We start from the raw sequence: 21,672 nt of genomic DNA on the forward strand, positions 1-21,672 counted from the left end.
GGGATGTGCGGAGTGAGCTCACGCAGCCGGCACCTCGGGCGGCGGTGCTGAGCCTGGCCTCGTCCTGCAGCCCTGCGGGTTCGGTCCCCACCGTGCCGTGCCATGCTGTGCCGTGCCGTGCCATGCTGTGCAATACCGTGCCTGCCAGCGGCTCTTCGCTCCCTTGGCACCTCTGTGCCGTTCGTATCTCGGACGGGAGCCCAGCAGTGTGAGGTTGGATGTGTGGAGCTCAAGGGTCAGTAGGCACATACGGCTTGTTTGTGTCTGCGAGATGCATCTGGGTGTCTGGTGTTGTCAGCTGCAAAAAGGCTAATTTCAGCGAGCTGCTCTCGTTATCACTACTTCCTCCATCTCCCGGACTGTGCCCGTGCTGGCAGTAGCAATAGCAGTGGCAGCAGCCCTGCAGCACAGCCCGCCGCTCGGCAGCATCCTTTGCATGGTCCGCCTGTGCACGTGAGGGAACCGAAACGCAGAGGAGTCGGTTGTTCAAAGTCATGCATCAAACGACTGCCGGGCTTGGGAATGGAACTTTGCAAGCTGCTGGGTTTTGAGCTCTTGCTTTAACCGCTAAATGTGCCGTTTTCCACTAGATGCTTCCTCAGACAACAACCGAAAATATAGCGGGTTGACTCTGACTTGCCTGAAAGGCTGCTTAAAGTTTCCAGCAGGGCACGGCTCTGGAGCCCTCCCTTCAGGTGCTTTCCGTGCTCCCTGCCGTTCTCTGCCTCTCTCTAGCAGTGCCGGTTTCCTCCCAGACGAGGTATGGCTTTACATTTCTGTTTCTCTTGAGCTGCTTTATCAGCGCTGCTCTCTCCCCCCTCTGGCTATTCCTTGCAGTTGGGCTGGAGGTCCTGCTAAGCCTGAGTGATGCATATTGCTCTGATGCTCTTTGCTGAGTTGCTCTGCAGCTGGGAGCCCCCCAGAACTGCGGCCTGTTGTTATCACCGTGTGTACATTCTGCTTTCCTATCTCTCTCCTTGCTGACAACCGCTTTCATCATCGGTCCTGCACACAAATGAGGTTAGCTCCAGTTTGGATTGCATTAGTGTAATTCTGCTTCCTGTTGCTTTTCTTTGTGAGCCTGTTTGATGGGCATGTGTATGTGTAAGGCAGGCACTGAGCACAGTAAGTGCTCAAAACGTGGGTGTGTTTATTTCAGAAAGGGAAGGGCACAAGCCAAGAGAATCTTTGGATATAGTGGTTGTTCAAGGCCTGCTCCCTGTGTGTTTTGTGTAGATAGAGTAGCTGTGCTCTATGGAAAGGTCATTGTTCTCTGCTGACATCTCTGTATGCTGAAGGTGCTGACTGTGCTCTAAATGGTGGTTTGTTTGCTCTTGGGTAGGAAGGGGATGCTCTGCAGTGTTTCGGAGGCCTGAAACATTGGGCTGTGTGATTTCATCCCTTGCCTGATTATCCTGAACAGATTCCATTATAGGTCTGATTCAGCCTAATGTTTGTGTAAGCAAAATAATGAGTAGATGGGATTAATCAGGGGCTTAGAATTCTCTAATAAAAGGCATCGTAGAAACAGTGCAACTGTGGAACTGGAGGAACAGCAAAGGACCACTGAGACATCATGAATCAGTGTGCGGAATTGTGTGGCAGGATCAATCTGTTAAGCAAAAACTGATAATATGAAAAATCTTTATTTGATTTTTATATTGGGCAGAGGTAGAAGTTTTATTATGGTAAACCAAGTAGAGGTTATGATAGTCTAAATTATGGTTTGAGGAATTGAACCCTGAGCATAGAAAAGCTTCAATGTCAGGTGGTGCTAAGTGCTCGCATGCTTCTCTCCACCTTCTCAAGGGCTCCTGGTATTTTTCCTGCTGAGTTTGTGGTCCAAGTGTTAGCCTGTGTGTGTGTTGGAGGAAGCAGGGGCAGAGCTGTGTTGCAACTCAAGTCTGTGTTGAAGGTGCAGCACTGTCCCAGGAACTGAAAGAAGGCAGAGATGTCTCAGCTGGGATGCTGATGTGTATTTCAGAGTGTACTAAATGGAAATTATAAAGGAAACACTTTTTTGACGTGTGAGAGCACAGGAGTTTTTGTGTCAAATCTGTTCTATGAAGGTTTTCTCTGGAATGGATGATGATTGCAAGGCAGCAAAGCTGTTCTTGTGGTGGAAAGGGCTGCAGCCAGTTGGATGTGGCAGAAGGCGACTGGGAGTCCTCTGTCCTGCTGGCTCTGCTCTGAGCTGCGGCCTTGAATGGGGCAGCACAGCAGGCTCTTACACTCTGCAAACAAGCAGGTGTTTTAGCACCTTTTACCACACGTGTGTTTGTTCTCAGGTGGATAAACAGGTTGTCAATACTTATCAGCAAGCAGGGCTGCTAAGGCCAGTCCCACCATGAGCATCTATTGGTTGCATCCACATCCTGGGAGTTATTACATTAGGCCATGAGGTTAAGCAGATTCAGCACGTTGTTTCTGTCTCATTAATCTGGGTGACTGCTACTTGGGTGCAGGTATCCAGCTAGCTCTGCCCCCCCAGTGCTCCTTCCTCCCATCATGGTGGGACTTGCTTGCACACCTGGGGCCATGCTGACACGCTCTGAGAATTTTCCCAGTCTGTTCTTTAAGGGAAACTTGTGGCTTACTTTTGTAAGTCCATCAGTGCTCGAATAACTTGCCTTTCCCCACAGTGTGCAGTATTTTACCCCGTGACCGCCACCAAAAAAACCAAGCCTGAGCTTAGACACCTTCAGAAGGTTCACTGACTGCATCTGTGAGAACATAGGGTTGATTCACCTCTGCTACATGTGTTGATTGTGTGCTAAAAACCTGCCATACACGTGTGTACATAGAATTTCCCGTGGTCTCCTCTCCCTGCAGTTGATGCCTGCAATGAAAGCAGTTTCCTGCTGTCTCCCACACTGCACCCATCACCTGTAAGCTCCACACCACTCATTTCTTATAAACTTGAAAGGTATTTTTTGTAGTCCCAAGGTTTAGTAATTCTGTCATCTGCTTGTAGGCGTTCGAGCTTCCGTGGCTGTGTAAGGCAGCAGCCTCACAGAGGTTTGTGGAACACTGCTCCCTTTGTGATCTGATCGCCTGTTGCTTTTTTTTTTCCCCTCTTTCAATAGCAGTTCTACTTTGTAAACACCACAGTTGTACTTCATGCATTTTTTATAGGAGATGTGTTAGAGTGTTTTATGGTGGCTGCTGCCTTGTTAAATGCCGACCAGGTAATTTCACATGTGTCTGTTACACTCTGCACAGATTTGATTTTCATTGCAACTCCGCTTTCCTTTGGAATATCCACCTCATCTTCTGTTGGCCAAATCTCTGTACATCCCAAGTTACGTGTGATTCTTTGGAAAGACAAGGTCCTGAGGGATCGGAACTTGGCCTCGTAATGCCACAGCCTCAGGCGCGGTGCTTCATGTCTGATGGGACGTTGCATCAGGCTGAAATCCTCAGCAGGACGAAGCAGCTTTGGCTGTTATTGTGCCTTCTGTCTCTGGTTGTCAGCAGGGTGATGGCAGTTTGCTGCTTTTGTTACTATTGGGCTGAGGCAGCAGATATTGTACAAATGTGCTGGTTTTATTGTTAATGAGCAGAGGACTAGGCAAGCTTGTTTTGCTTTATTCAAACTTGTAGACTTTGCCTCCTCCCTCTTTTACTTCCCTCCCTTTTAAGGCACATGGGTGGTTTTGTGGTCTCTGTATCCGGTCTCTGTGTGATACAGCATGTGTGCTGAGGAAGCAGGACAGATAAAACATAGCTCTTATTTCTGGGAATCCTTACCTCACTGCTGGTGGGGAAGTGTTGTTCTCCCAGGCGCTGTAGATAAGATGCTGGGCTCCTTGTCATGCTGAAGCACGGGGCTGGCTCACGAGGAGCTGCCAGCAGTACTTCATATTTGGGAGACCCAAATCCTCAGCAGCATGTTGCTTGGTGTCTAAGTTTGTGCACCAGTTGACAGCTGCAAAGCCATGTTTCAAGTTGTGAAGTTAGCAGTTTTTGTACTGCTTTCATAGGTTGAAGATGAGTGACAGAATTGCTCAGGACGTGTGCAGGGATGAATGTAGAACTAGCAAAGAGCTGGAGGAAACAGGGTTCTGTATTGCTATAGTATTTTGTGCATGGACAAATGGATGGAGCCTGGGGGTTCCTCTGACTTTGACATTACGTGCCTTTAAGAGAGAAACCATATGATGGGCTTCTGCTGAACACCTTCTGTTTTAGTCATTCACGTGTGCATTTATTCGTATTTGTAACTGAAAGTGGAAAATGAATGGATGCAGATGGAATTAACAAACTTGCTGTGGTTGCCTTGGCCTTAGATTTCACTTTTCCTATACTTTCAGAGGTGGGTTATGCAGTGGAATATTATTTGGTTTTGTTTTAAGGATGATGCGTGCAGACTCAGAACCAGCAGCAAGAATATTCCTGTGGCTTAAAGGCTCTGGACTGGAAGTTTAACTAAGGTGCCAATTTTCCTGAGCTGTGGAAGATCTGATAACCTTCCTTTCTTTGGGTCCTTTTGGGTATTTGTGCAAAGCCCAGCGCAGGTTTGCACTGTGCCCTGAGGAGGTGTTACATAGTTGGAAGCTGCAGTCTTTTTTTTCCCTTCTCTTGCAGGTTGTAGCTAAGCAGTGAGCAGGATGCCCCCGGGCATTTACTGCCCTATGGAATTCTGGTCCAAGGGGGAAAACCAAAACATCCAGGTGGACTTTCTGCTGCCAACAGGCATATACTTGAATCTCTCTGTGCCCTGCAATGCCAGCTTGGGCACCATCAAACAGGTAACAGCTTTGGTCACTCTCATCTGCAGCTTCCTGCAACAATGAATCTGTTCTTGGGAGCTGTGAGCTGCTGTGTTGGGTCTTAATGCAAGCTGGGTTTCTGATACATTGCTCTGAGGCAGCTTCTTGTGAGAGCCTCTGCAACCCACCAAATGCACATCTAGCTGCTGAGGCTGCCAGCAACAGGGTTCTGATGGTGCTGCCAACGTGTTGGGCTTTATTCACTGGGCACTGAGGTGTGAATTAGTTTTTGAGTGGCTGCAGGATGAGTGCAGACACGAGCTGGCAGCACAGGGCTTGGGTAGCATTTTTGATGCTGCTTCCCTAAGCCAGCCAGTCACCAACACTGGATCTTTTGTTAGCAGTGCTCTTGTCTATGCAGATTCAAGGAAGAGAGGTCGCTCCAAATAGACAAATTAAGGTGCTGGACTGTTCAGCCTGTCAGCCCTGCCATCTCTCGCATCACAGAAACTGAACAGTGAAAACTGAGAAGTGACAGAGAGAATTTAATTTGAGGAATGAAATGCTGTTGCGAAACCATGCGTTAAAGAAATGATACTTTCTTATTTCCCTGGGCAGAAAGTGTGGTTAGGGGAGAGTGAAGGCAATTAGAATTGGAGAAGGTTTTTTCTGCAGCAGCAACCTGGCCTAGATGAGTCACAGATCACAAGGGACAGAAGCACAGTGCCAGATTATTCCCGGTTTTCTCATACTGCAGTTTTCAGGCCCAAAAATAAGTAAATAAATAAAAAAAAGGCAAGTGGAGCTGATTGGTTCCAGCTGTTAAGTTGCAGGTCTGTGTTTTTTGGGTCATCTGGAGGCCCATCAGCTGCAGGGCTGCTTCTCCTACAGCGTGTGCTTAGGAAGGGAGCAAAGGAGTGGAATATCAGTAGTGGTGTGGAAGTGTCACCCACTGGGAGCACTTGATGGAGTTCAGAAGACTTGGGAAAAGTTCTTGGCTCTGTCACAGATTCCGTGTTACTGGAGGTGAATTACTTAACCTGCTTTTCCCTCCATTTCACAAGGCTCTCAGTCAGCAGGCGCTTAGTGCCAGGTATTCAGATGGGAGTTATTTAAATACGGAGGTCAAGAGATTTTTAGGGCTTGGAACAAAGGGCAAGCACAGAAGAGAAAAGCAAGTCGGTTAAAAGCAATTGCAAATAAATCTAGCCAGATTTATTACCCAAATCTTCAGCAGAAGTTGGAGTTGCCAGACTTGGCTGAAAATACTGCCTGTGATTGCAGGTGCAGGGATGTTGAGAGAAGGTGGAGAGTGAGGCTGTGGGATGGCAGGAGGAGGAAGACAAGGTTCTGGCAGCGCAGCAGTAGTTTCACTGTGCTGTTGGTCTGTCCCAGGTGGTGTGGAAGCACGCTCAGTATGAGCCACTCTACCATATGCTCAGTGATCCCGAGGCCTACGTCTTCACGTGCATCAACCAGACAGCTGAACAGCAAGAGCTGGAGGATGAGCAGCGGCGCCTTTGTGACATCCAACCCTTCCTGCCCGTCCTGCGGCTCGTGGCTCGAGAAGGTGACAGAGTCAAGAAGCTTATTAACTCCCAAATCAGCCTGCTTATTGGGAAAGGTCAGTTCCCTCATCACAGGTCTCACCAGGAGCGTGGCAGGGCTGCTGGCCATGGGTGATATGCGCCTCTGTCCCAGATGGCATTATTATTTATGGAATAGCAATGGAATCTCACTGACATGGTAGATGAAATAAGCAAGACTTTAAGCAGGACTTCTCTGTAGTGCTTGTAGTAAGGGAATGGTGTGTATGGAAATGCAAGAAGGGCAGTTTTTCCTTCTGACAGGGTGACATAGTATTGTGTCTTTACTCCACAATAGCAGTTGTTATTTACTCCCTGCAATTGTGCAGAGTAAAGGAGCAATTACTAGCAGCTTGGCTGACTTGACTGTTTTTTAAACAAATATTAAGTATGTGTTTAGGAAGGTTGTTTCACAGTCATTTGATTTATCACCAGCTTAATCCTCCAAGGGGTACAAGTGCTTATTTCATCTTTTTTTTCTTAACCTCCACACAGGTTTGCACGAATTTGACTCTGTGCAGGATCCAGAGGTGAATGATTTCCGCACCAAAATGTGCCAATTCTGTGAGGAGAGAGCAGCAAAGCGGCAGCAGCTCAGCTGGGCAGCTTGGATGGAGTACAACTTTCCCTTGCAGCTTGAACCCATGGCCAAAGGCCTTGGAACTGGACTCTTGCACACACCCACCAAGAACATTTTTGTCAACGTCAAGTTTCAGTCTGGCGGGGTAAAGCACCAATTTTTCTGTGGCATTGTTTGACTTGTGTTTCCCCTCGGGTACCAATTAGCTGGTGACTGAAGCTGCTGTATGCACACATGATGGAAAGCTTTTTGCTTATGGATCAGAGAGAAACCCAGAAGCCAGCTCAGCATAGACTGCTTGCAGGCGTTGATCTGTGGTGCCTATGGGGCCCTGTTCTTGCCTGCTGCCCTTGGTTAATGTGAGTTTTGCATGTTGTGCCTGGGCATGAAGCAAGAGCCACCTCTAGGAGAGAATAGCTTGAGCACAATGACCTCAGCCACTGTCTGCTTTGCTGGTGGAATAGCAGTGGGAAGATTTTATTTTATTGTTTGGTAACTACCAGCTACATGTACTGGTGGTCGTGTTTATACTGGACTTAAAGTTATTAATTTGCAGCCCTGTGCTTGCACTGCTGAAACATATTCCTGCCCAGTTTGGCAAACATCCCTACTTATTTGCTTCGGGGGTGGGAGGAGGAATACTTTGGCCTCACTTTCCTTCCCTTTATTGTCAGTAATGGGAATCTTGTTACCTCCCAGTTGAGCTATTGCTGCTGCTTGTGCTGATTTCAGCTCTTTGCTGGCATTTGACAGTCCATGCTGTGTTGTTGGGGTTGTAGGAGAGCTTCACTTTCCAGATCTCCCCAAATGAGTTCCCCATCACATTAATGAGCTACGCTGTCAAGAAGCAGGCTACTGTCTTCCGCCACGAGACAATGGAGAACCCAGAGGACTACACCCTGCAGGTGAATGGGAAGTATGAATATCTCTATGGGAACTACCCCCTCTACCAGTTCCAGGTGAGCCTTTTGTCTTGCTCTGATAAAAGAAAGTCTGTTCCCCTTTGTACTCTTTTTAGTGGGAGGTTGGGTTGAGACATGTCCTCCATCGAGGAGACATTGCTGTTTACAGGAATGCAGCACACTGATGGTGCTGCTTAGGGCAAGGGGTACTTGTAGCAACTGACAAGTCCTTATGGTTTTGGAAGATAGTGATCTAAGCCTGTCACGGGGTGCCAAGAGTGGTGTAAATATCTCTATAGCTTATAGTTCTTGTTTTCATGGTGGACTAGAGGTTTGCCCTTTGAAAGCTGAACAAGTAATTCCTTACTCTGCATTCCCCTGGCAGGGCAAAGTGTGGCTGCGAGTGCTGAATCCCCAGCAGTTTTCCCCAGTGCAGCCTTTTGAGTCAGTTGATGAAATGTCAGGTGCAAGGCATGTCACGTTCTTGGCTATGGCAGTGTGAGACCAGGGAGATGCTGGTTTAAAAAAACAAGAGGCTTTAAAAAACAACATTAAAATGGAATTTTGGTTGTTGCTGTGTCTTTTCCATAATTTCTTGTCACCTATTTCTGCTTCAACAGTTCTGATTTGCTCGGCTTCTCATGCCTGCCTGGCTCTGTTTCATCCATGCTGACTCTCTCCTCTCTTTGCAGTACATTCGTAGCTGCCTGCACCGAGGCTTAACACCACACCTGACTATGGTACACTCATCCACTATTATTGCCATGAGAGACGAGCAGGTCAACAGTATTGCCAACCCCCCAAAGATGGCAGTGAAGCCTCCCCCACTTCCTAAGAAAAAGGTAAAAGGGCTCAGTGAGTGAGCCAGGTCCCTGTTAACTGATTTATTGATGGAGATGCTAATATTGGTCTTGGAATGGCAGCTGGTTCTCCCCACTGCTCTCGGGACAGGTTATTCTCCAGGGTTTAAGGGCTGAGGGCTCCAGTCAGCCTTCCAGATCCCCACATACCTGCCTTAGTTGTGACAGAATACTGCTCGCCTGCAGTGTGGTGCTCTTGTGTGTTGGGATCGAAAGCATGTGATGATGAGTGATGAGAACTGCTGCTGGCTTGAGAAGCCTTTGCATCTATTTCTAATCAGAACCCTTTCCTCCTCCTAGCCAAACTACGGTTCTCTCTGGTCCTTGGAGCAGTCTTTCTACATTGAACTAGTGCAAGGCAGCAAGGTCAATGCGGATGAGAGAATGAAGGTAGGTACAGCAGTTCTGGGTTTTTGTTTTGTGTTTTGGCTTTTTTGCTTTCCCAGTTGCATCTGTTTGTGGTGAGGAAAGCAGAGGCTGACAGCTTGATCTCACGGGAGCCTCCATTATGCTTCATTCAGCCCGTGGGTAGTTCCTAAGATGCAGTGCAACAGGAAGGGGAAGGGAACTTGCTAGGCAGCAGCTCAGCAGCAGAGAAACACATTCCCTTGCAAGAGTTTGTGAGTAACAAACAGCTGCTCCTCTGCAGTGATGCTGCTTGGCAGAGGTGTGGAGATGCAGGGAAGTTTGCAAAAATGGAGGAGGGGAAATCCAGCTCTAAGAAGAGAATGATGGGAGATGTTGTGACTGCTAGAGTTAAAGCACAGTGCACAATGCAGGGAGCTTTTCCTGGGGAGTGTCCTGTGATTTGGGTTAGCTAGCAGTGCTGCAAGAGGAGGTCCTGCTGGGGATGAGCCTGGCCTGTCAGCTGTACCATAGTCTGGCAGGCTGCAGGAGCAGTGCAGGTTGCAGACACAAATGTGCTGGCATCGCACTGCAGGCCTGCTCTGACAAACCAGTGTTTGGGTGCCCTGTGCTGCTAATTTTTCACTTTGGTATATGCACTGGCCAGCTCCTGGTGCCTGCCTTGCTTTTGCAGCGTGACAGGTTCCTGAGGTTTTGCAGCAGCTCAGAGGATGAGGTTTTCTGAATAGTTATATTGCTTGGTTTCACAGGATGAAACGTATTATTCTTACCAATTAATTACCCAAGCATTTTGCAATGCTTTTGCAAATTTACATGAAGTGAAAAGATAACAGCACTCTTACTAAAGTGGAGTAAAACTGGGTATTGAGGGGCTTAGTGTCTTGGTAAATCAGAGGGAAGAAACAGGAGTAGGGCATCCTGTTTTCAGGAGTGGACTCCCTGTCCCATTCTGCTTCTAAGTCATGGGTTTTTGCAGACAGGTCAAATCCCAGTGGATTCATGCTATTCTCTCATTTCTTCTGCCCTCAGCTGGTGGTGCAGGCAGGTCTCTTTCATGGCAATGAGATGCTGTGCAAAATGGTGTCAAGCTCTGAAGTGAACGTGTGCTCAGAGCCAGTGTGGAAGCAGAGGCTGGATTTTGATATTAATATCTGTGATCTCCCTCGTATGGCACGGCTCTGCTTTGCACTCTATGCTGTCATCGAGAAGGCAAAGAAAGCACGATCCACCAAGAAGAAGTCCAAGAAAGCTGTAAGTAAAGCCAGTGTGAGGTTGAGCCAGAGCTGCAGGGCACAGGACACCATTCTGAGCCTAGTGCCCATTGCTTTCAGATGACTGCGAATAAAAGAGCTTACAGAATGATCACCAGTAGCTTCCTCAGCAGGAACAGAAAGCTGAGGAGTGGCTGCCCATGGGGAAGGATGCTTTAACTGTAATTTCTTCTTCAGAAAAGCTATTAAGAAATATATTCAACATCAGAATGCACACAAAGAGGAATCGTTTGTTAGTTTTGCTGTTTTGCTGTTCCACAACTTCCTTGTTTTGCAGTCGAGGTTAAAGCCTTACTCTATGCTACATCCTCTTTTATTAGAAAGGTCTTTTATGCAAGTCCCTGTGGAGCAAGTTAACAGCTAAGAATGGGGAAGAACACGAGTAATGTAAGCACTGGTTGCAGCAGAGCTCTAGGTGAGGTAAAAGAAAAGTGTAGGACTTTGAAGGCTGTTGTTCAGGTGCTGCAAACTGCAGATGGAAAGTGTCCTGTCACTTTGGCTGCTCCTGTGCTGAGTTTCTGAATTAGAGAGGCAGTGATATTTCTCACTTTGCCTCTGTTTCAAAATGTCTAGCCCATTAATAACAGTAATTCAATAAGAGAAGATCTAAGTGGAATGGAATTGCTGGTTTTCCAGCATCATACCTTAAGTAAGCATGATACCTCAGGCTCTTTGTACGTGAGTTTTCTTTGTGAGCAACAGATGTGTCTATTCCTCTGTAAATGAATGTTTCTGCAGCCATAAAAACACAGTTGCCATGCTTTAAACGGAGGATTTAGTCATGGTAACTTTACTGGAGTGCAGAGAAATGAGGGACCGACAAATGCAATCACAGAAGATTTTATGAAGCCTCGGTTCTCCCAGCTCCTCTCCACGGCTGGCAGTTTGGTGAGCCCCACTGTGTTGACATCAGAAAGGCTCTCAGGGTTATGGTGCTTTACTGTCTGGGGAGCAACAGGTGACCCACGAGTCCTATTTGCACGGAGCAGTTTCCAGGTTGGAGGCTTCAGACTGGTAACATCTCGAGGCTAAGATCAGAACCAACCTTTTCACTTCATTATTGTTTTCTTTTTGTGTGTTAGTTTGCTTTTTAAAAAAAAAAAAAAACAACTGAAGAATAGCAGATCTCCAGTTCCTGCTGGAGGCTTGCCTTGATCAGGATGTCTCATTCATCCACAGGCCGCATTTTTGTGGTCACACAGGAGCAATTCTCAGTTTTGAGGCAGTCAGAAGGAAATTTTACTGCTCTGATTGATAAAACAAGACCAGCTCAGTTAGCTGGGTTGTTAAGAGGAGTAGTTCGTATGTGTTCTGTAATGGGGAAAAGTGGTGCCTTCTGCTGATTTTTTATTGTAAAGTCATGGTATTTCCTGGAGCTGAGCTTTGCAGAAGTGGAGCTGATCACATGTTTGGGCTGCAGCTCTGAGTGGGGTGCCCAGATCTCATTTAGAACCATTGGTGACTGGAGGTTCCAGTCAAAGCATGCCCTGATTTTTGTTAGATCATTTTTTTGCTTGCTTTGCTTCAAAGTACTCGGAGGTTAATGCATGCATGTTGTTGGTCTGTGTGGACTGTGCAGAGCAGATAGGTGGGACTAAGTCATTTATTATCACAAAAACAGGCGAGCCTGCCGACAGGCTGCCATGAGTCAGAGCTTTAATGTCACTGCTTGGCTTTCAGTGTTTCTGTAAGTCATGCAGGAGATATTTCTGTCCTTATGATGCTGAATCGTTTCTTTGCTGGACTTTATCCACCCAAAATCTTGCCTTGCTCTCTGGCAGGCTTTGTGCTGTGGTTTGATGTCATACAAAGTCTGTTAGACAAGGTTATTGCTGGTGGTGGTGTGTGTAGCTTTTCCCTGCAGTCTGAAAGCTGATGTCTCAAATAAGATTTTACAGAAGATGATTAGTTTAATCAAGTCAACACCAGAGGTTTGTGAGAGGCCGCTTGGAAGTGATTCATTTTGTTTCGTTAGGGAGAAATGCTGACACAGCATAACTCCACCAAGGCTGGTGCACCTTCTGGGCAAGCCTGATGTATTCTCTAGCATATCTCAGTGGAACAAGATGCCTCCACGTGAGTCCCTTCAAATGTTACACAGTTTGTGTGTGTCTCACTACAGTTTGGTCTCGCAGTCTCTTTGCAAGTCAGTTTCTGTGCTGGTTACACTCAAGCCTTGTTTTCTGAGCAGCCAAGTGAAATGCTGGTTTTGCTGAACTGTTACATGAAGTAAACTGTTCCATTTGAGGAACCTGAGCACAGGAAATCTTAGGTCACTTGTGGAACACGTCTGTTTGCTCTGGTCTGTTTGCTCTGGTGGCAGGGAGATGGTTTCTCTTTCTTGGCCATGTCCCAGTCACTTTACTTGCTGGAGTCCTGCACCTCCCAAATGAGGCTTGTGTGACTGGGTTGGGCTTTTGGGTGTTGCTTTTTTTGTTTGTTTAGTTGGGTGATTTTGGTGGGGTGCTGGTGGTGTTGTTTTGTTTCTTCTTGTTGGGAGGAGGGTGAAAGGGTTGGGTTGGGATTGGCAGCATAAAGTTTGTCATCTGTAGGTAGGTAGTGTTCACTGTTGCACAAAAGGAGCCAACGTTTTTTCTTCCTGTTATCAGATATACTCTGCATTCTCTACCTGGTGTTCTGAGGGCATATTAACTCACTTTCCTGTTTCAAAATTGAGGCTCTTCTCTCTCCCTTCAAGCCTTGAAATACATAAAGGATATAAGATGTGGCTCCTTCAAATATCACTGAGTATAGAATTTAAGGCTATATTGGAAACTTAGAGAATCTTCAGCTTGCAAAATATTGGGTGATGAAGCTTCAGACGTTTGTAGGGTGTGTTTGGTGCCATTCAACCACTAGAATTTAGTATCTGAATTTGATGCTATCCTGTGCTCGGGATATGTTTTAGAATGTCAAAGGTTGGCAGCAGACATGACTGCTTGGGGGGGTGAGTTCTTTCCAGCATCTCTTTGAGGGGATGCCTAGATGCTCTCGAATGGAAAGTTACCCACCTGCTGTACTCTGTATAGCAATTTGCAGACTTGGAAGAAATTAAGGAGATAATATAACTTTTTAGTCCTGGCTATTGTGAGGGATTTGCTTTGCATAGAGATATCTCATATTCTTTTGCTGCTCTTTCCTTCCCTCAATGTTCCAAATACAGCACTCACATAAGCTTTTCTCTCTGCTTTCCAGGACTGCCCCATTGCCTGGGTGAATGTCATGCTCTTTGATTACAAGGACCAGCTGAAAACAGGGGAGTGCTGCTTGCACATGTGGTCATCCTTCCCAGGTATGTCAGGAGCTAATGCTGCTGTGTGTTTCTGTCTCTAGCTTCTGCCACAAAGATGGGATCTGCCCTGCATTCTCCATTGCTGTCCAGTAGGTTGCAGGAGTGGCATGCTGGTGCTGCATTAACTCTGTGCTAGCAGTCCCAGTACCTTTACAGCTCTTTATAGCCATGCCAAGGCCTTGTTTTACTTGGCATTGCACATGTGACTTAGAGGCTGCTGCAGTGCTAAAGATGCCATGTATACTTCAGTGCTTTGAGAGACTGGAAAAATGAAGTGATCTGCTTCCTGTTCTGACCAGTGACAGAGTTGGAAGCAATCCTATGCGCTGCTTTCTGGACCAAAGCCTCAACAGATAGGACTGATGGATTTATGTGCTTTGCTTTTCAGATGAGAAAGGTGAACTTCTGAACCCCATGGGCACGGTGCAGTGTAACCCCAACACAGAAAGTGCAGCAGCTTTAGTCATCTGCTTCCCCAACATTGCATCGCATCCTGTGTATTATCCATCATTTGAGCAGGTAGGGAACACAAATGTTTTCTTGAGAGGCAAACATTAGCTTTTTAGTGCAGGAGCACACACTTTTGGGCAACTGTCTGCAGAGACCAGATACAAACAAACTTGATTAATGGATAGAAAATAGAAAAAATGGCCTTTTCTGTTAACTAGTAATGGATCTTTGAATGAATGGTTTTGCATGCTCTGAATTCCTAAAGTAAGACTGCTCTCATCCATGGGCATTTGTTTGCAAATGGATTTAACTGAGCTGCCTTTAAACTGCAGGCAGCACTGGGCTCTATAGAATGGAAAAGAAATAAGGGGTAGATGAGTGAAAAGAGAGAGCTCCCTGCCTTTCAGCACAGGATGATAACATGCTGTGTGGTATGAGAATTTTCCATCTGTCACTACAGCTGGCCACACTTCTGAAGTGGAAGAAGAAACGAACCCATTGCAGGAAAGGAAGGAGATGTGCTCTGCCAGGGACTCATCCATGATGCATCTTCTGGCTTAGCAGCTATAACAGATTGCTAGCATGCAAGGTTCCTTGGGCAGTGCTGGCTGTTTGGAAAGCACACCCTGGTTGTAGGAACCTGGAGTGGTTCCTGTTAACTTGCAGTTTAGAGAGCCAATGCTCCGTGCATGGTCCATGTGGGTGTGCAGATGTGCTTTACTTGGGAGGAAGGACCTTGATTCTCATCACTGCTGGGTAAAGGGGCATCATGTGCAGTTGGGTTTTCCCTTTACTTCCTACATCAGGGCTGTGAGAGGTGCAATTCCTATCTTCAGATGTGGCGAGTCTCTAGTGCAGCATGGATGCCTGAAATGATAGCAGGCTGGAAGTGCAAAGGAAATGAGGTGCCTTTCTCAGAGTCTATATTTGTGTTCCAGCTGCTGGAGTTGGGGAGGAATGGAGAACAACCCCGCTCTGCACCAGAAGATCCAGAGGAGGTGAGTCTTTGGCATCAGCTTTGCTGCTGTGTGCAGGCTGTGGTGCAAGCCTGGCTTCCTAGATTAAGTCATATCTCCATCTTACCCCCAGCCAGCATTTTTCACTATACCCCAGTCTTACTGCATCTCTCTGGGCTGAGCAAGGCCTTTGGGTTGAGGCTGAGCCCTCTGTATGCTCTTTGCTGTGATTCCCATGAGCAGAAGCTGCAACTGAAGGAAATATTGGAGCGGAGGAGCCACACTGAGCTCTATGAGCACGAGAAAGATCTGGTGTGGAAGATGAGATATGATATCCGTGACCAATACCCACAAGCTTTGGCAAAGCTGCTTACCATCACCAAATGGAACAAGCATGAAGATGTGGCCCAGGTGAGGATGCTGGAGTTGGCAGCAGGGCACATCTTTAATGAATTTTTCTGTGTTTATACCCCTGTTATGTCTGAAAGGCCAGCCTAACCAGAGGTGGTTGGCAGTGCCCCTGTGCAGGTGGGTTTGGCATCATTGGGCTCAGCAAAATTTTCCATTCTCTCCCAGTTGCTGTTGAACACCTTTGTATGCTGAGTTGCACCCAGTCAAGCTGAGGTTTGGCTCTGTGTGCTGTCTCAGCCCCACTGCTTGTCAGTTAGGGGCAGTGTCCATCTGTACTCACTGCCAGAGCTTTAACAGGAACCTCTAAAAGTCCCCTTCTAGTCTACACTGTTATGCTACAGAACAGTGCTTTTTCCACAGACTGGTGTTTGACATGATGTCTGCAAACTGACTCTGAGGCACCTGTAGTGACTAGGATAGTTTCCCACCATGCAAAGGATCTGCTCTTCCAGCAGTAGAACTTTTGATCAGTCTTAATTTTTCCTTTTTCTTCTTAATTACAGATGATTTCCCTGCTTCAGACCTGGCCAGAGTTGCCTGTCCTGAATGCCTTGGAGCTGTTGGATTTTAGCTTCCCTGACCGTTACGTTGGCTCCTTTGCTATCAACTCATTAAAGAAGCTGACGTAAGTGTTCATCACAAGGGATTTGCAGAAGCCCCTTTCTGTGTATGCTCAGGGCTGAGGAGGAGGACTGCGAATGAGGCTGACAGCCTTCTCTATGCTGTTCTTGTAAGCACAGTCCTTGCAGTGCAGATGAGGTTATCTTTCATTTTTCCCCTCTGTCCACAGAGATCATGAATTGTTCCAATATCTGCTGCAGCTTGTCCAGGTGCTCAAGTATGAATCCTACTTAGACTGTGAATTAACCAAGTTCCTGCTGGACAGGGCTCTATCCAACCGTAAGATCGGCCACTTCTTGTTCTGGCACCTCAGGTGAGTGCAGATGTTTTGGGCTAATTCTTAATAGTCAAATGAGACCAGGGTTCACTGGATTCCTCACTGCACTGTGAAATGGGATAGCAAGCACTTTGGCACACATGGATGCCAAGGTATTTATCTAAGGGCAGTTGGCTGGCATCTTTCACCAGAGCACTGATGGGACTTTGCTGACATGGTTACCAAACCCCAGGAGCTGCTGTTTGCTATTTGAAAGACTGAATAACACAGAATTTTTTTGGTTGATTGGTTTTTGATTGTTTGTTTTTGTTCTTCCCAGAACAGAGAGGTGGCAGAGAGGGGAGTTGTGTTGGTTGGATTAAGGTTCTGTTTTTGGAACTTTTGTCTATATACCCAGAGTAGAAAATCACTTTGGACATCCCTAGCCACTTGCCAGTTCAAAGCCACAGGCTCAGAATCATCCTTACTCCTTAAATAATCTTCTCAATTAAGTGGTTAGCATTTTAATGACAAAGATGTCTCACAACTTCAAGAAGTCTTTTTCCTATAGCACCTTCTGGGGTGGGTGGGTTTTTTTTTTTTTCCCCTCTCTTCTAGATGCATAGAATCTAAACAGCAGCTAACATCTCCTACAACCCCCCCCACACACACATACATGCTTTGTGCTGGCATGAATGGGAGAGTTAAGTACTTGCTGTGGTACTCAGGTTTGCTTCAACCTCCCTCCTTCCTCTAGGTCAGAAATGCACGTCCCTGCAGTTGCCTTGAGGTTTGGCTTGATCCTGGAAGCATACTGCAGAGGCAGCACCCACCATATGAAGGTTTTGATGAAACAGGTAAGAATTGCTTTTATCTATAAGATTGTCATCCCTGTTGCTTGGAGCTGGTTCTCAGCTCTTTGATTTTTCAATTTCATGTTATCAGTAATACGGAAGGAGCCTTGCAGCTGCTATATTGTTTTTGGCATATCCTATTAAGAGCCTGGAGTTCCCCATCATGTGTGACTTTGCTCATCTCTTACTCACCCCCACACGTCCCAAACTGCCAGATTTGTCTAGGATGGCTTGAAATGCTCAGACTGCTGTTATTAGATGAATAGAATGAATTGCCGTTTAGTAGGATATCATTACAATTCACTGCCTGATTTGGAGCAGTGCATTCTTTCTTTCAGTTGCCATGTGGAGGTAATCTTGTTCATTACTGACTAACCCTTTATTTGTCAGGATCACAGTTGCTATTTCAGACGTGGGGGACTGCATATGTGAAGTCAGAGCTAAGATGTGCCTACAAACTAATGCTGTGCCTGTTTTTAGGACAGTGGTGCTTTGGGATAACCAGAACTCCATAGGGCAGGGGCTATAGAACTCATCCTTATGCTTGTAGCCAGTGCAGTTCACATCTCCCTCTGGTGCTTGACACGGTTCATTATTCCTGGTCTTTAGGACTGTAATCATTACCTTGCAATGCATTTGTGTCCAGCAAAATACCCACAACTGATTATGAACCTCTCTAAAGCAGAAAGTTTAGATTTGTTCTGTTGCAATTCATGAAATTGCCACATGTTGAGGAGTAAATAAGAGATACAAGCAATTCCTGCATTTCACAGTGGATTTTTCTAATTCTTGCATTTTCTTCAGGCATTTCCTATTTATTAACCCTACTCTATTCATCCATTTCTTTGCAGGGAGAAGCACTCAGCAAGATGAAAGCTCTGAATGAGTTTGTTAAATTGAGTTCTCCAAAGGCCACCAAGCCTCAAGCCAAGGAGATGATGCATGTGTGCATGAAGCAGGAAACTTACCTCGAAGCACTTTCCCACCTCCAGTCCCCTCTGAACCCCAGCATTATCCTCACTGAAGTTTGGTAAGTAATATAGCTGCATCTCTTCCTCCTTCTGTGCTGCAGGTTTTGCTCAGCAGTAGAGCCAGGTTTCTGGTTACTCTGAAGCCCTCTTTTCTCATGGTAGTTGGTTCTCACCTCTTAGACTTCCCAATTTAATGTTTTGTCTGTCCATTAGCAATTCTGGATGCCGTTGAAATTGCAGCTTAGATGCAAACATTTCTAATAGGTAGAAACACTGATAGTATTTTTGTTTCCCGTAGTGTGGATCAGTGCACATTTATGGATTCCAAAATGAAGCCCTTATGGATTGTTTTTAATAATGAAGAGACGGGTGGAGGTGGAGTGGGTATCATTTTTAAAAATGGAGATGGTAAGTCTTTAAGGATACGCTTTCTAGGCGTAATCTCAAGTATTTATTGTGATGAATGGGCCTAAGTTTGGACCTTTAAGATGTCATGTCAGCAAGCACTGTCAGTGTGTTGGAGATGTTTGACAGAAAGCTGGAGGTGTAGTAAATTCTGGTCTGCATTTTACTTGCTGTCATCTTCAGTAAAATATTTTAACACAGCTGTACCAGTCACTGAGAACTGGATACTCCCACACACAGTGAAAAGGAACCCGCTGTGAGGGCCTTGTAGGGCTGCTGTTGGTACTGCTCCTGTTGTGGCCAGAGATTATTTCTAGGGAAGTGCTACACTGCCTGCTATGGTAAGAGCTGTGGCAAAGTGAAGCAGCATTTATCTCCATTAGATAGATCAACTCAGACAGAAGTAGCAGTGACTTTACGCTGGTGCTGAGCTATTCAACTGTGAAAACATTCTTTGCTTGCAAGACAGAGGTGGCAAAGGCCCTTCTAGCATCATGCTGCAAGGGCAGAACAAGTTTAGCATGCAAGAGAACAGGAGGGGAAAATAGGGAGGTACTTAAAGAACCTTTCTTCCTTTGTAACACTGCACAGATCTTCGTCAGGACATGCTGACTCTGCAGATGATCCAGCTGATGGATGTCCTGTGGAAGCAGGAGGGCCTGGACCTGAGGTGAGTAATGTACCTACAGATGTCTGGCTGCAATGATAGATCATGTGGGTACAGCTGTTTTGCTTGCAAGCTGCTTTTGTCTCTGCCAGGTCCATCCAGTATTCTGAGATAGTCAGGTTTGAAGGTGCTGAGGGGTAGAAATGCAGTGAAGAAGGGAGGAGGAAGAGTTGGGACACAGGAAATTCCCAACTAAATGCACTGTGAGGGAGAAGGGATGCAGGCAGTTTAAGATAGAACTCTGCAGCTGCTTCCACACAGCATGGTTTAGGGAAGGATGAAGTATGGAGGACAAAACTAAAATACAGTCCAGCAGCAGAGGCTGTGGAAATTCACTGGCAGCAAGCAGAAGTTGGTGATGTGTACTGTTACATGGCTGGTGCTAGAGCCAGGGCTGCACACCTGTTAAGTTGGGATATAAGTTGTATTGGGCTTAAATCAGACTCACAGAATCACAGAATGGCCAGGGTTGGAAAGGACCTCAAGGATCATGAATCTCCCACCCCCCCCTTGCCACATGCAGGGCCACCAACCTCCACATTTAATACCAGACCAGGCTGCCCAGCTGGCCTTGAACATTTCCAGGGACAGAGCATCCATGGCCTCCCTGGGCAGCTGTTCCAGCACCTCACCACTCTCTCTGACTCTTCTACTGATTTCCTGCTAAGCCATAGTTATGCTGCATTTTTGTCCATGTGAAGAATAAATCAGTGCTTGATATCTGGCTTAGACAAGCTGCCAGATGGAAGATCCTCTGTCTCCTGTGCATCCCAACTGTCCTTCATGCTTCTGAAGCACAGGAGGTGAAGGTAGTTGGGTGTTCAGTGATGCGGTTCCATCTTCTGTCTCAAAACACTGAAGAACTGAATTGCAGGATTTTCCTTGGTTCCCATTTGAAGCTTAGGCCAAAAGGACAGTTTTTCTCTACCAATTTGCTCTTGATGTGGCAGACAAGGGAAAATCGAGGCAGCTCACTTACCGGCACTATTTCAGCAGAAGGGTTTCTTTCGTCTCTGCAGGATGACTCCTTATGGCTGCCTCTCCACAGGAGACAAGACTGGGCTGATAGAAGTAGTCATGCATTCTGATACCATCGCTAACATCCAGCTGAACAAGAGCAACATGGCTGCCACTGCAGCCTTCAACAAGGATGCACTGCTAAACTGGCTGAAATCCAAGAACCCAGGGTATGTGGACTTAGCTTTTACTCAGTGCTGCTTTGCTACTTCCTTCCAGTGAGAGACAAATTTCTTTTCTGCTTTCCTCAATGTTTTCCTTCAGTAATGCACGTTTCCAACCTGTCCTGTGAGATCTCTGGCAGCTCTGCAACCTAGCAGAGTAAGAGGGCTCTGAGTTAATACTGAGCTAGTTGAGTTAAGATTGGGGACAGAATTATAACCATGACCTCTCTAATTATGGATAGTTTTTACTCCAGCTGCTTCTTGTATAGCAGATGACTGGAAAATGCTACAGAAAGTGATTCAGGCATGTAATTCTTACCTTCTGCAGGTCTCAAGGGTGGGAGAGATCTTTAAAAACAGCCTTCCCAGCTGTGAAGCACTGGTGTTCAAAGCAAAACTCCCTTTTCATCCTTTTTTTCTTTAGTGATGCTTTAGAACAAGCTATAGAGGAGTTCACTCTTTCCTGTGCGGGGTACTGCGTGGCAACCTATGTGCTGGGGATCGGCGACCGGCACAGCGACAACATCATGATCCGGGAAACTGGCCAGGTATGGGGCTTGAGTGCTGCTGTTGAATACTGGGAGAGGTGCATGAAAGCTGCTCAGCAATAGTTGGAAATATCCCAGTGCAATTCTACCGCTAAGGGATGCAGCTTCCAGCAGAGGCAGACTTGGACAAATATTCTCAATAGCTTCCATGATGGAGAAGGTAAATACAGCTTCAGAATTTGAATATTCTTCTCTGAATAAGTGTCACTGCTACCAGCTGTCAAAGTAATCTCTTGTCTGGCTGCTGTTAGTTTTGAAATTACAGCCTCAGACCTAAAATCGCTTGCAGGTACAAACCTGAGCACTATACTTAGCAGGCTGAAGACTTACTTGGCTTCAGCAGAATTACAGATTGCTTGTAGTTGCAAGGTAAGAACCTCAGTTACTTGTCCAAGATTTTTATAGCTTTCCTAGGAAAAAGACTTAAAAATGATTGCATGTGATCAGTATGGCTATAATTGCACACTGGTACTGCAAGGACTGCAGAGCCACTGTGTCATTCACTAACAAGACAGTAACCTCCCTTCCTGGGCTACGGTTAGCAGCAGCCCTTATGGACGATTGGCTCTTCTGACAACATAAAAAACAGTGCTGGAGAAGCCTCTGCAGCTTTCTTCAGAGCAGGGATGCTCAGTGATTTGTCCACCTGGGGGAGCTGGTGCTCTGCTGTATGCAGGCTCGGGGTTTGTGTATGTTTTGGGTTTTACAGCAGCTCTGCAAAAGGTTCATGACTGCGCTGCGACCTTCCTTCCCATCACTGTACTGGCAATGAGAATGCTTCAC

The 21,672-nt window shown here is 46.4% G+C and overlaps 1 protein-coding gene across 6 annotated transcripts in view; it reads left to right on the top strand.

The window, feature by feature from the left end:
- Positions 1-21,672, top strand: part of PIK3CD (phosphatidylinositol-4,5-bisphosphate 3-kinase catalytic subunit delta) — a 43,016-nt gene that overhangs the window by 15,135 nt on the left and 6,209 nt on the right. For 4 of the 6 annotated variants that reach the window (XR_008208701.1, XM_052691447.1, XM_052691449.1 and 1 more), the window contains exons 2-20: positions 4,588-4,751; positions 6,108-6,336; positions 6,794-7,023; positions 7,658-7,837; positions 8,473-8,622; positions 8,941-9,030; positions 10,036-10,257; positions 13,473-13,569; positions 13,958-14,088; positions 14,958-15,017; positions 15,219-15,386; positions 15,890-16,011; positions 16,177-16,320; positions 17,021-17,120; positions 17,969-18,147; positions 18,387-18,496; positions 19,085-19,163; positions 20,180-20,347; positions 20,766-20,889. Coding sequence is in view for 5 of the 6 variants with exons in the window: in XM_052691447.1 (XP_052547407.1) it covers positions 4,611-4,751; positions 6,108-6,336; positions 6,794-7,023; positions 7,658-7,837; positions 8,473-8,622; positions 8,941-9,030; positions 10,036-10,257; positions 13,473-13,569; positions 13,958-14,088; positions 14,958-15,017; positions 15,219-15,386; positions 15,890-16,011; positions 16,177-16,320; positions 17,021-17,120; positions 17,969-18,147; positions 18,387-18,496; positions 19,085-19,163; positions 20,180-20,347; positions 20,766-20,889 (2,724 nt within the window). In the remaining variant the exon portion in view is untranslated. Of the gene's footprint in view, positions 1-115; positions 761-4,587; positions 4,752-6,107; positions 6,337-6,793; positions 7,024-7,657; positions 7,838-8,472; positions 8,623-8,940; positions 9,031-10,035; positions 10,258-13,472; positions 13,570-13,957; positions 14,089-14,957; positions 15,018-15,218; positions 15,387-15,889; positions 16,012-16,176; positions 16,321-17,020; positions 17,121-17,968; positions 18,148-18,386; positions 18,497-19,084; positions 19,164-20,179; positions 20,348-20,765; positions 20,890-21,672 lie in introns of those variants that run through there. The other 2 variants (XM_052691448.1, XM_052691450.1) reach the window with 2 other exon arrangements.

This window comes from Tympanuchus pallidicinctus, unplaced genomic scaffold, assembly GCF_026119805.1.
Source record: "Tympanuchus pallidicinctus isolate F22 unplaced genomic scaffold, pur_lepc_1.0 scaffold29, whole genome shotgun sequence".
In the NCBI taxonomy this organism is placed as follows: domain Eukaryota; kingdom Metazoa; phylum Chordata; class Aves; order Galliformes; family Phasianidae; genus Tympanuchus; species Tympanuchus pallidicinctus.